The sequence below is a fragment of the Chelonia mydas genome, chromosome 9 (assembly GCF_015237465.2).
Source record: "Chelonia mydas isolate rCheMyd1 chromosome 9, rCheMyd1.pri.v2, whole genome shotgun sequence".
Lineage (NCBI taxonomy): Eukaryota > Metazoa > Chordata > Testudines > Cheloniidae > Chelonia > Chelonia mydas.
The window spans coordinates 98,029,449-98,042,529 of NC_057855.1; the positions used below are offsets into that span (position 1 = coordinate 98,029,449).

At 48.1% G+C, this 13,081-nt stretch overlaps 1 protein-coding gene across 11 annotated transcripts in view; it reads left to right on the forward strand.

Annotated features, from left to right (window-relative positions):
- The window catches only part of MBNL3 (muscleblind like splicing regulator 3), a 109,930-nt gene that overhangs the window by 78,895 nt on the left and 17,954 nt on the right, over positions 1-13,081 (forward strand). For all 11 annotated transcript variants that reach the window (XM_043523071.1, XM_043523072.1, XM_043523065.1 and 8 more), the window contains 2 exons: positions 10,192-10,392; positions 12,198-12,434. In XM_043523071.1, the coding sequence (XP_043379006.1) occupies positions 10,192-10,392; positions 12,198-12,434 (438 nt within the window). The remainder of the gene's footprint in view (positions 1-10,191; positions 10,393-12,197; positions 12,435-13,081) is intronic.

The window sequence follows — 13,081 nt, forward strand, 5'->3', positions numbered from 1 at the left end:
GTTGCTGCTGTACACCAGCCGTACGGACGAAGAAGATGGATAACTGCACCCCTAGACGTTTAAAATGCAGTGCCATCCTGAAAACCAGCTCTGTAAAAATAGCACCCAAGAGAGCAGGTTTTATCAGCGTTCCTGAAACGGTGCGTCCTGTCCTGGGCTTGCATTCGGTATCGGCTCCTCTCCCCCGAGTCCTGATGATCTTTATTTATTGAGCCAATGAGCATGGAGCCACCCAGTGCCCTTTTAATGGAGTCACTCCCGAGAGCAGGCCTGCGCTCTGAGTGCTGTGTCTGCCGTAGGCTGCACACCCGCTGACGTGGTTTGCAGGTGTGAGTTGGAGATTGCAAGTTTCAAGTGTAAATGTCTGGCTCTGAGGTCTTGGGATCACGTTGCTGTTTAGTATCTGCAGTGAGGCTGAGAAGCAAGGGGATGTTTGGCATTTTTAACAGTTTTACAAAGTGCTCCAGACAGCTCTTTTTTACAGCAATTCAAGTTACGGCATGAAATGGGGTGTTCTCCCATCACGGTGTATTTATAACTGCCTTTGGGTATATCCCCTCAAGGAGATCAGCTGGGGGCCAAGTAAAACTCTACAGTAGTTAAAATCTTACCCTTTGTTGTGTTTGTGTGGTATATAGTACTGAAGGCAAGTTTTGGAAGCCCAAACCAAACCTTAATTGTTGGTGTCAATGAGGCTGGGGAACAGCACATCTAAAGGAAGCCATCTTCATAGTTTGAACAATTTGGAAGCTGTTTGGGGCCTAGTTTTACATGGATTCATTTTAAATTGAGCTGTATGTCTTGTTGAGGGGGGAGCATAGCTGCGTCTTACTCTTTTAAACTGATCAGTAAGATGGAAGTTCCAGTTAATAGTATTTGTAGTGAGGCGAGGACTCACCAGTGCGGCACCTCCTGCTGGTTGTCCTGGTAATTAGCTCTTTTCCAGCATATGGAGCACCCTCTACAGGCCAGTGTCTCACCTGCCGCTGGCTCCCATGTCCCTCCCAGGCCCCGGTGCCCCTTTACCTTGGGGTGCTGCCCCCGGCAGTGCCCCCACACCCTGGGTCTCCCCTCCCAGGGAACCCCCAACCCTCTAAACCCACCTTGCCTCAGTGGCTACTGCCAGTCATCATCTAGCCCCTGCTCACTGGGACTGACTGCAGTGTAATGGCCACTCATCGTTGGCAAGGGGTTAGGACCTGCTGCCTTTGCCTATCTTTGGGCTGCCCCTCTGCCACCCCAGTACCTTTCCTGGCCTTTAGCAAGGCCTGCAGCCTGGGGGTTTACCAGGCTGGAGTTCCCCAGCTCCCTTTGCCCTTCCCCAGCACTGTTCTGCTTCAGGTACCTTGCTCCCAAGCAGCTAGCCCTTCCCACTCCAGGGCTAGAGTGAGACTCCTCCAGCTTCTAGCCCATAGCCCTTTTATCAGGGTCAGCTGGGCCCTGAGTGGGCTGGCCACACCTGTGATCAGCCACTCCCTCAGCTGCTTTCACTCTTCTTCCCAGCCCTAGCTGTCTCCGGGGCTGCTTTTATCCCATTCTGCAGGAGTGGGGCAGCTGCCCCACTATAGTGTTGTAACTGATTTCTCCCATGCTGATTTCTGGTAGTGCTTGTCTGCTTTGTTAGGCAAGTAAGTGTCCACAAGAAGTGCTGCATTTTAGAGCCAGATCCTCAGCCCTCTGCATTCTTCTTTCCACAATTCAAGCAGAGTTAAAGCTGGCTTCAGTGGCTACCCAGCTTGCTAGACAAGTGTCTGCCCAACACATAAAATAATCTGTTGGGACAAAGATGTCAGGCCCCACTAACCATCAACATGGAGGTGCCAGCGGATCGGGCATGAGAACCGTGAAGACACCTGTCTTCAATGCCCATCCTAGCTCTGCCACTGAGCAGCCCTGTGGCCTTAAGCAAGTCAATTCATCTCTCTCTGGGCCTTTGTTTTCTTTTGAGCCCTTTGTCTCTATGGTCCATTTAGACCGTAAGCTCTTTCAGGGTGGGTCTCTCTCTTTCCTGGTATATTTACAGTATCTCGCATACCCGATCTCAGGTACTTGTATGATGCCCATCTCTGTAGTGTCCGAGCTTTGATACATTTATCCCACACTCCACACCATGAGGCAGGGCAGCACTGTTATCCCCGCTTGCAGAGGGGGAACTGAGTCCTAGATGAGCTGAGAGTACACCTACTCGCAGAGCTGGATGTGGTGTTCCCACCTTGGCTAGGTGGTCTAGCTTTGACCAAGCCGATGTGCTGAGAACACCAGTGTCCCCACGCTGCGGGCAGCGGGATGGGCTAAGTTCCTATGGTCCTGGGTGGGATCATCCCACTGCTTGTTCCTCAGCAGTTGTACGGCTGTTTTTGGCGCACTGGCTTGATCGCGGCTAGCAAGCTGGTAACTACACTTCTAGCTCCACATGGAGATGCTCCCGCAGGGACTCGCCCAAGGTCTCATGGATGGTCTGTGGAAGCAGAGATTTGAACCTGGATCTCAGGCCAGTTCCTAAACATAGGCTTGTCCTTCCTCACAATAGGGGCCCAATCGTGATTCGCACCTCTCAGCCAAACCGTAGTACAAATTAATAATAATAGATCTGGTGTCCGTCTGTGTAAGCACTGAAGATCATGTTTGCTGAGAAGCAGGCTGCATGAGATTTTATATCCTTGCTTTACATCACTGATGCCAGTAAACAAGGTCGTCTTTGAGCCAACGGTTTCTCTTCCATTAAAGACCATCTGTTTTCATCAGGCACAAGGACACTCGAGCCAGCTGCATTTATCTCCATGTGCTTAGCCTCCATGCTAAAGATCCCAGAGCTTATCTGCAACGAGTCCCACATCATGAGGATGTGCCCTCAGCATTCATTTGTAACATTTTTGCATCCTGTTTTTCAATCTCCTTGTTTTTGGTCACACTACTACAGAACCTTTTCCTGGGCAGTTTCAGCTGTGGACTGACCAGTGCTGTTACTCGTACATATGGGTAGCCCAGATGGCACTGCTTAGCAGAGAACTGGCTCATTCTTCTACCTAATGCTGCTTCTGCATTTATACTTCTGGGATCAGAGGCAATTCCTTTGCTTGGATCAGTAACAAGCATTTCTGTCTTACACAGGACTCGTTTTAGTGCTGTTTATCAAAACAGTGCCTCCCGTTCACACCCACAGTGTTATGCACCAGCCTTAGCATGTTTTCTGTTAGGGATATTCAGCACAGCTCCAAATCTGTTAGGAGAGTTAACTCTTTGCAAGGCCCAGACCAAAGTCCTGGGCCAAATGCAGCATGCAGAAGTAACACTCGGATACTGCCTGTTTGCCAGACTCCTGCTCCTACACTGCTTTGACCTGCCACTGGGCTCATTCCTCCACAGTGTTTCACGCCTCAGAAAAAGCTGCACTCTAGAATCCACAAAGGAACATTTGACATTGAGCAGCCCACAGACACGCTGCTCTGGATGGGGTGGGCGGTGCGGTTGGCTGGCTGGACAATTGAGGCTTTCTCTGTGAAGATGCATTTGTGCTGCTTTTCCACACTGGCACCCTGTCGCTTCCTGCACTAGTTATTCCTCCCCTGGCATCCACAGTGTCCCCTTACTCTGATCCCAGCGATAAGCCCCCAGGGCCCTTCTGGGTAAGGTAAAGCACTGCCCCTCGGGTTAGCTACCCCAGCCCCTGTGTGTCAGCCAGCCAGGTTCGCTTGCTGTTCCATATTCCCTTTGCCTAAGCTGTTGGCATGTGTTCTGTGCCAGGCCATCACGCAGCCATGGTCTTTTGAGAACCTCTTTTAAAGCTTTAATTTCGCCCCTCTCCTGAGATGGGGAGGTTTCTTGTGCAGCACACATTTTGTTTTCAGTCAGCGAACGAGGAAGTTTAGATTGTCTCCTTCATTCCATCTAGTGAGGTTAGCTGCTTATTTAAGCTGCTCTCCCCCTTCAGTCTATTCACGGTACTCTTCACTGAATGGCTCCCAAAGAAGCAGGGTGCTGTGTCCACCTACCCATCGAGAACCTCCTTCCCATCAGCTGCTTCAGCCCTGCTGTTCTTGACTTTGCTGACAGTGCATTTATTTATTGATGAACCCATATTGGTAGCTGCTGTCAGTTTGTAGCGCCCTGACACCAGAATGTAACTGATGTCCCTTAGGTTCAGGGCTTCTGGTAGTGCTACATTTAAAAACACAAATGTCTGCGAGGGGCGCTGCCCCCTGCATGACAGGCCTTGCAAGAGTGGGAAGAGAAAAAAAGAGCTAAAGCTCTTTTGCTTTAGAACATACCAGATCGTGTGCAGAGATTAAACTCTCCTGTCTGTCTCAAACACACGTGCGTGCATGCACAATCTTTTTCTCATAGACGCGCGCGCACTCTCGCACGCTCGCGCTCTCGCGCGCTCGCTCTGTCGCTCTCGCGCGCTCGCTCCCTCTCCCAACAAGAAAGGATCATCTCAGTTTTCTAAACCTCACTGCTCCAGTGTCTTCCAGGCTCTGAAGGTGGCTGAGATGTTAATTAGTCGTAGTAGGAGCCTTATTTATATAGTGCCCAGCATGTGCTAAGTGGGTTAGCTGATCCAAAGCCTGTTAGTCCATGCCCAAAAGAGCGTACAGACTGCACAGACAGTGCGTACTGAAAGCCCGTTTACGTGCCCACTCATGCAGTGGACCCAATTTATAGAGACCGTTGGCAGTGTTCCTTCTAATTTTTTACGTCCATGTGCGGAATGAATTTTGTTATGTGCACCAATATGGAGGTGATGTGTGGCAGGGGTGGGGCTAAGGGGTTCAGAGTGGGGAGGGGGCTCAGGGCTGGGGCAGAGGGTTGGGTTGTGGGAGGGTGAGGGCTCTGGCTGGGGGTGCAGGCTCTGGGGTGGGGCCAGGGATAAGGAGTTTGGGGTGTAGGCTGCCCTGGGGCTGTGGTAGGGAGTGAGGACTCCCCCAGCCCTCTCTCTCGGGGCAGCTCCAGGGGAGAGGGGGGGGTGAGGCACTTCTCCCGACCTGTGTGGCCCTTTATAGCCTGCTGTGGGGCCGTGCAGTTTAGAAGGAACTTAGACAGTTGGGACTTCTCATAAGCTTTGAAACAATCTAAAGGGGGAGAGCGTTTTCAGCCTGCTGTTCGGGAGCTGTGCTGAGCAGCTCACGTTGATGTTAGGGAGAGTCTCGGAGCTCTGTCCTGAAACTTTACCTCCCCTGGGGTCTCAGAGCTACAAGTTCCCGGAAGCTGCCATGCCATACGCTGAAGGGCCATGAGAGGATACAGTACACAATTACACTGCCCCTAAAACATTGCCATCGTGTAGAAATGTCCTCGGCGCCAGATCCTGCTCCCCACACAAAGCAGACAGTGCCGTTTCCCCGTCTGTAAAATGAGGGTAATGATGCTTGTCTCCTTTGTGAAGCGCTTTGAGATCAACTGATGAAAAGCACTAGCTAAAAGCTCGGAGGCAGTATTATTAGTGATTAATCACATGAACGAGGGGACCAGGATTAAGCTGTCTTTGAGGGTCTCAAAGAGAGATGCTTGAGTCCAGGCGTTTTGGAACAGTTACATTGTGCTGATCAGGAATTGACTGTGTACGAGGAGTTTGTTGCATTTACGTCAGGAAGGAATCTGGCACGGGGAGCTCGCACAGATTTCCAGGAGAACGGAACTTGGCCAGCAGAGTCTTTGTTACTGGTAATGATGCGGGAGCCAGGCAATTAGGAAAGCCATCTTTTTCACTTGTAAAACACAATAAATCCAGACCCTCCCCATGCCATTTTTACAGGGCATTTTTCAGGGCATTAACCACGCTTCACATTGACAGTGGTCTGCTTCGACCTAGGTCACAAATTAAATGAATTGGTAATATTAGCTGCTGCTCCAGTCATTTCTGTATAACAGTCTCTTGGAAGGAAAGGCCAAGGACAGGATTTGTACTGTAAGTCAAGACTGAGGTTCATTGGACAGGCTGCTGGAGAAGGCTTGCATGATGCTGGGCTACAGTGCACGTGGCCAGTAGCTGGCTGCCTGTGGCAGGGCAGGAGTGGGAACTTGCAGCCGTCCAAGTGAAAATGAATGGGAAGCTTATGAGTTTCAATCTGAGCCCTAGGGCAGGGTGGGGATTTTCAGTCAGCAGCACTGGAGTGTGGAATTTATACAAGCAGAAGCCATTGTTATGAAACCTTGAGGACTGTGTGGCTGATGCCTCCTGAGAATTGGGTAAACCAATGTGCTTGTCACCTGCAGCAATTAAGACTCTCACGTCCCATCGCACATGCGTGTGTGTGCGTCTTCAATCCAGCCAAGGTCTGCTGTGCTCAGGACCAGGAAGATGAGGGTTGGGCAGAGGTGATGTGACACCACCTTTAAGTTCCTCTAGTCCTGGAAAACACTGGAGGATGAGCTGTGGGATGGCAGGCGCATGATGGAAAGACAGCTAGGTCAGCTCCACCCCCCTGGGAATGCTGAGTACTTTGGGGGAATCCCTGGGTAGCCACATAAGCCAGCTGCAAATTTGCCATCGGAGCAGTGCGAAGGGGCCATAATAGAATAGAGAATCTGGCTCTGTGCGTGGGAGAACGAGAGAGAGAACATGAGTTGGGGAAAACTGAGGATGGTGTCTCTGAATCATTTTGCCTGGATGTTTCCCACTGCCTTATTCTAGACATGTTGGATCCCTCAGTTTTGCTTTTCCATGCAATTCCAGGAGACGGCTGTTTTTCATGTTGAGAAGATGTAATCTTCACCATGTCAGAGCCCCCTTTGCTCAGAATGCACCCATATTTGTTTGGAAATCAGCTGCTTTCCACTAGGGAAGGGGCCTGGTATGAGTGAAGGATCTGCAGGAAGTCGTGAGTTTTTCAGGGAAATGGGCCCATCTTCCAGTTCCTAAAGAAACCCAAAGGCCTTCGTGGAGCGGGTGGTTTGGTGTTTCATTGGAAATATTTCACACCACTCAGATATATTCTTTCTAGCTACTGCCATGTGTTCCAGTCCCTCCCCTCCCGAACCACGAGTGCCTGCCCAGGGCTCCAGGCCCGCTGGCTTTCCCTGCCCTGCTCCATGCAGAAACAGCAGTAGTAGCCAGGAGGAACATCCTTCCTTCATCTCTGAACCAAGGCCTCTGTGGGGCACACCCTTGGCTCGGCTGAGGTGCAGAGCAGCCATAGTCAGCTGTAAACTTGGCTTAAAGGCTCCCCTCAAGGGTTTACCCTGCCTAGGAGACATAGGAGCTTCTCCGCCATGCTGCCTCCTGGCCAGGATGGCCATTCGACTCCCTGGGGTCGTGAGCAGCTGGTGTAATGTGTGCACACAATTGGTGCTGACCTACCTAAGCGCACACGTGCGGGAAAGTTTGGGCCATAGTGGATGTGTGTGTCCAGAAAACAAGGGCTGCGTCAAGCTCCAGCCCCATGCTTTTAGAACTGACCAGGTTATAAGCATCTTTTAAAAAGGATTAACAATGGCAATGCCAACAGACGTTTAACAGGTGCCACTGTAATTACTAGCGCTTCTAAAAATAAAACCAGTCTGTGCGCTGCTGCCTTCCATTGACCTGTGGCGCGGTTTTAGGGAGTCACATATTTCAGGACCCTCAAAGAGTTTTTCTAACAACAAAAGATATAGTGTGGCTGGGAGCTGCAGAGAATTGAAATAGGAAAGAAAGTGATTTATTAAAGGGCTGTGTGCTGAAATCGCAAGGGTGTAATATTTAAAATCTCCCATCCACTTTGATGGATCTTGGATCAGGCCCCAGCTTGGTGTGGACCCAAAGGAGGAAAACTGGAAGCATCTCTTAGAGAGAGAGAGAGGATTTTTTTAGCTCTGCCAGATTGACAGTGTCTGCTTCACTGATTTAGCATCCTGTCTCAACTCATTCTGAGACACACAGTGGGATGTATTTGGGAAATGGCCTTGCACCCCTAACCCTACCGTGGTCCCAGAGACAAATAAGATGCTGCTGGCTGTCACCACAACTGTGTAAAAGTGGAGTCGTTCTAGATAGCTGTTAAGTCAGGAACGTGGGGTGTATTTGGGTTGACGTTACCTTGGGCAAAGGAGAGTAGATAATGTATTCCAATTCACAACAGTCGAGGTGTTTGCTAGTATGTGAAAGTGCTAGTGTGAGGGAACTGGCAAGAAACAAAATATACCCATGTAGCTTTTCTGAAATCGGCACAATTGAAAGAGAATTTTGGGTATAAAAAAGCAAACGTAAACCTGGGTGCATCTGTGTGTGCGCCTGCGCACGTGTCTGTGCACAAGCATATGTGTCTGTATTTGTGCATGAGCATGTCTGTGTGCATGAGCTATGTTTGTGTGCACACATCTGTGTGCACACGCTTGTGATTTCCTTGCAGTAGGCTTGTTTTCATTGCTGAGCAGTGAGTCTAGCTGCCTACCGTAGAATTGGAGATTTGTGAGTGTGTAAATAGGGTTTTGTCATAACCAACATTTTACATTGAACGCGACTGATGTCATGGAGAAGGATAACGATGATGATTACAAACCCCCATGCTCACCTCACTCTGGGCCTGATCCAAAGCCCATTGAAGTCTATAGAAAGATTCCCATTGCCTTCTACAGGCTTTGCGTTGGGCCCGCCGTGCATGCAGCTTCTTGCTGTATCAGGTGGCATTTTTCACAGATCAGGAGTGAGATCTGGCCTGACCATTGTTTTGGGGCAGCACTAATTCACATGTGTTCCTACTGCAGCTACACTGAACTGCAGCTGTAGTGGAGAGATTCATTGCCACTTGAGGGAAATCTGAAGGCTGCCACAGTTGGGTCTAGTATCAGTTATTGGGTTTAGTGTGTGGGTGCTGGGTGGCACCGGTGGCCTGTGGTATACAGGAACTCAGACTAGGTGATCAGGTGTTCCCTTCTGGCCTTAAATTCCATCACTTCTGTGACTTGGACATTCTCCAGTAGAAGCTTCGACTGCTAAGACAGCAATGGTGGATAGTCTTGTGTTCAGCACGGTAGCGTCTTCCTTCCCAAAGCATGTTACAAAGTACAAAGGCATACAAACTGACTACACACACACATCATCTCACGCGTTCCTGAGTGTGTCACTTCTGGCCTGAAACATAGCAGTAGTTTCCCAATGCACAGCAATCGTTTAGGGCCCCGACCTGACAAGGCACTTAAGCATATAGAATTATCAAAGTGGAGGGCTGGACGGGAGCTCAAGAGATCATCTAGTCCAGTACCCAGCCCCTTGCTTAATGTTAAACACATCAAAAGTCCCACTGAATTCAGTGGAACTATTCACATGCTTAAAGTTAAGCACCTGCTTAAGTGCTTTGCTAGATCTGGGCCAAAAGAGAGAGTGAAAATTCTCTTATCCAACTGACCTTGCTGAGGGAGTTGCCAAGATGGAAACTGGCTAGGACGCTTGGATAACAACTCTGCTGCTCTTACCAAACTGCCATGGGATCTTTAATGATCACGTGTGGTCCAGACTCAAGAGCTTTGTATTATGTCTTATCCAGAACATGACACCTCTAGTATCCCAGTTCCTCCTAAAGCCATACCGGGGCACTGTTTTAGTTCTGGCCCAGAGAGAAGAGTACCACCTACCAAGTCACCTGGGTGGTGTTTGGTCATTTCTCTTCCAAATACTGAACCTACTTGATCTTGCCTACTTTGGGAGATCTGACAAGATCATGGCACAAGGTGACTTAGCTGTAGGGGTAGTGAGCCTCATGTAATGGTCTTCTCATTCAGACAGGTCCAATACAATGCCAGATATATGTGCAAATAATAGCTTCGGTGTGAGGAGCACAGATGTTGGTAATGATATGGATCCTAACCTTGCGGGATTCTTAGCATGTTATAGAAATAGGCCCATCGAGGGGTCAGGTAGAGGAGAAATTAATTTGGGAGAAACTGGTTGGGAGTGAGGTGACTGGTTAATTTGCGCCTGCTCTGATTGCTGGCCTGCATTCTTAATTGTGTCGTTAAACTATAAAGATCATCGATACTCTTTGTTCTTACAAATGAAGAAGTCTTTTGTTTAGAATGTGTCACGTTCATGTGAGTCAATAGAAACGAATGGATCACAAGTAAATGACAGTAAATTAATAGACTGAAAAGCAAAGCATTTTGATGTTGCTAACCACGCTGTCTAAAAGGGTTTCCAGTGTTACAAACTAGACTTTGACTGCCATAATCCATGACCGAGCATTGTGGTAACATATTTTTCCTTTTTCTTACATGCAGACTACGTTTCCTGTGACTCCATCACTTGCAACTAGTCCCACCATGGCTTTTAGTCCCTACCTAAGTCATGTTTCTCCTGGGATGGGCTTGGTTCCTGCAGAGCTTTTACCAAATACGCCTGTCTTGGTTTCCGGAAATCCTACTGTTACAGTACCGGGAGGCTCTGTTGCTCAGAAACTGATGCGTACGGATAAATTGGAGGTATGTGGACTGTAAAACACAATATTATGGAAGGGGATTTAAGGGGCCCATTGGTCCAAATTTTGCTCCCTGTTGCAGCAGTGTAAATCCAGAACAGCATTGTGGCCTTCAATGCACAGGTGTGTGTCAGAGCAGAATCTGACCCCCTTTCTTTGCAAGGCATGCTATTTTGAGACCCTCGCTAAGAAGTTTTTAAGTTGTTGGTGCTACCACACCCTGCAGTGGGTTGCTCATTGTGAGCCCGAGCCAAAGTTGCTGGAAGCTTGTGAGCTTGGTCTCTCCCTTGATTTCAACATGCTTTGGGGCCTTACTTTTTTCTGTTAGATCACAATCCGATAAAATCACTTTCTATGGGTGTTACACTTAGATGTGAATGGGTGACCTCACCTAAGGCAGAACTTTCCTTAGTGATGAGTTAGGTTAGACATGCTTCGGATAAGAATCTGGACAGGAGGTGACAGCCTCTTCCCTCTTTTTAAGTTGGACCCAGTCCAGTTCTTGTTGAAGTCGATACAAAGACTCTCACTGAGTTCCAGGGAAGTTGGATCAGGCCCTATGCGAATGACACTTGCTGAGGTGGTAGTGTTAGTTTTGTTTCCCTTCAGACTTACGGCATCGCGCTTCTAGGGAGGCTAGGTTGGGTGGGGAGGGGGTTGGTGGTCATGGAGTTTAAGTATAATATTGAATAAACATTTTGCGCATAAAGACGTCTTTTCCAATAAGACAACCCTCCTCGGTGTAGTCAGTGTTTATTTAGGGGGCACCCTGGGGAGTGTTAATACTGTATGTATGTTGAAAACCTAAAGAAGGGCTGAGTTTAGACAGAAAGTACATTTTAGGAGCTAAGGGCTGATGGCCCAAATTCCAAGGGAGTCACAAACATTGGTGTAAATTATCTCTCAGGACGTAAGTGTAAAAAATGTCACTCAGATCCTCAGCCACCACCCTTCTTTGTCTTCCACCTTTACACCCTCCGGGGGATTGCTTTTCCTGCTGCAGTCCTTCTGACCCATCCCTAAGCATATAAGTGAGTGTAACTGACACCACTAGCGTCAGGACATCTGAATTTTGACCCAATATATCAGTTAGCGATCTTTCTAAATTCCCCAGATCAAGGAAACCTTGAAGATCCATTTTACAGAAATGTGGCTCTGTGCCTTTGAAATTTTGTTATTCGTAATGTATAAGGAACAACTTGTCCTTCACAAAGATGGCAGTTCCATCGGTGCCTTCAGAGCACATTATTGGGTTTTAATGCATTGTCATCAAACTCATTGTCATGTAACTGGTGGGTCAGTTTTATTGGGAAAAGTGATCAGCGTATTCTTAGGCAGGACTTGTTGCAAATGTTAGTAGCTTACTCTTTGTACATTAATGTATTGCTTGAGAGAATGCTTTTCTGCTGAATATTTTTAAACTCAGATCTCAGTAAGGCAAAAATGGCAGAAATATTAAAATGTAGCTTAAAGGTAGGGGTAAAATACTTGCCCCTGGACGTTAATGCCAAAACACCCATTGACTTCAGTGGAGCCAAAATTTACCCTGGGAAGTTTAAATTCTGCACGTGTCCTGTTCCACGCTTCCTGTTACTATTGTTAATATTGTAGATAGCCCAGATCATGATTCCGCATCCGGACTGATGGGGAATAGCACCGTGAAGTGCTACCCAGCAGGACTAAAGCGTGTAGAGTCAGAACCACAGCTCTGCTGAGTGTAATGCAACCCTCTCGACTGCCATCCCTGGTTGAACATGCTGAGAGAAGGCTAACTCAATGTCGTGCTCAACTATGTGACTTCCTTTTAAGGTTTGCCGAGAGTTTCAGCGTGGAAATTGCACACGTGGTGAGAACGATTGCCGTTATGCTCACCCCATAGATATTGCAATGATAGACACAAATGAAAACACTGTTACAGTTTGCATGGATTACATCAAAGGCCGATGCTCTAGGGAGAAATGCAAGTACTTTCATCCCCCTGCACACCTGCAAGCCAAAATCAAGGCAGCTCAACACCAGGTGAACCAGACAGCTGCAACTGCAATGGTAAGGGCATGACCTGCCGTATCAAACCATAGAGCCATTATGAAAAGATTTTATATATGCAGGAAGTAGAAAAGTGATGCTAAGTATTTGGAAAAGTCTATGTGATGAGCTGAGAGTGTGTCCATCTTGCCATCCCTTCATTGTAATCAGTGTAGCATGATGTATCGTATCTCATTGTTTGGGGATGTGATGGCAAAGCACATGGTCTTCCGACGTGACATTATGGAGTGAAATGCATCAAACATTAATGCAACTTCACTAACAATGAACACAAACTTTTCCCTGTGCAAGCCTTGGCTACCATTTTAGTCTGAATAGTGTGCAAAGCCAGTCTGATTACAAACTGAATGGGTAATACACATGCCCCATTCAAGTCAATGGCAAAACTGTTGACTTCAGTGGAGCCAGGATTTCACCCGCTGATTCTAGAAAATTAAGCAGCATTGGGCTGTTACTAAGGCTCAGTCCTCTGAGGCAATGATTCCCTTAAGTCAAAGGGAGATGAAGATGCTCTGTAGCTAGAAGGTGGTGCTCAGCACCAGACAGAATCAAGTCCTGAGTGCATTTTAATTGGAGTCTTTGCATCCCAAAGCAGCATAGTGACAAAGGTCTAAAAACAAGCCAAGGGAGCTTTAGTACGCATGGGC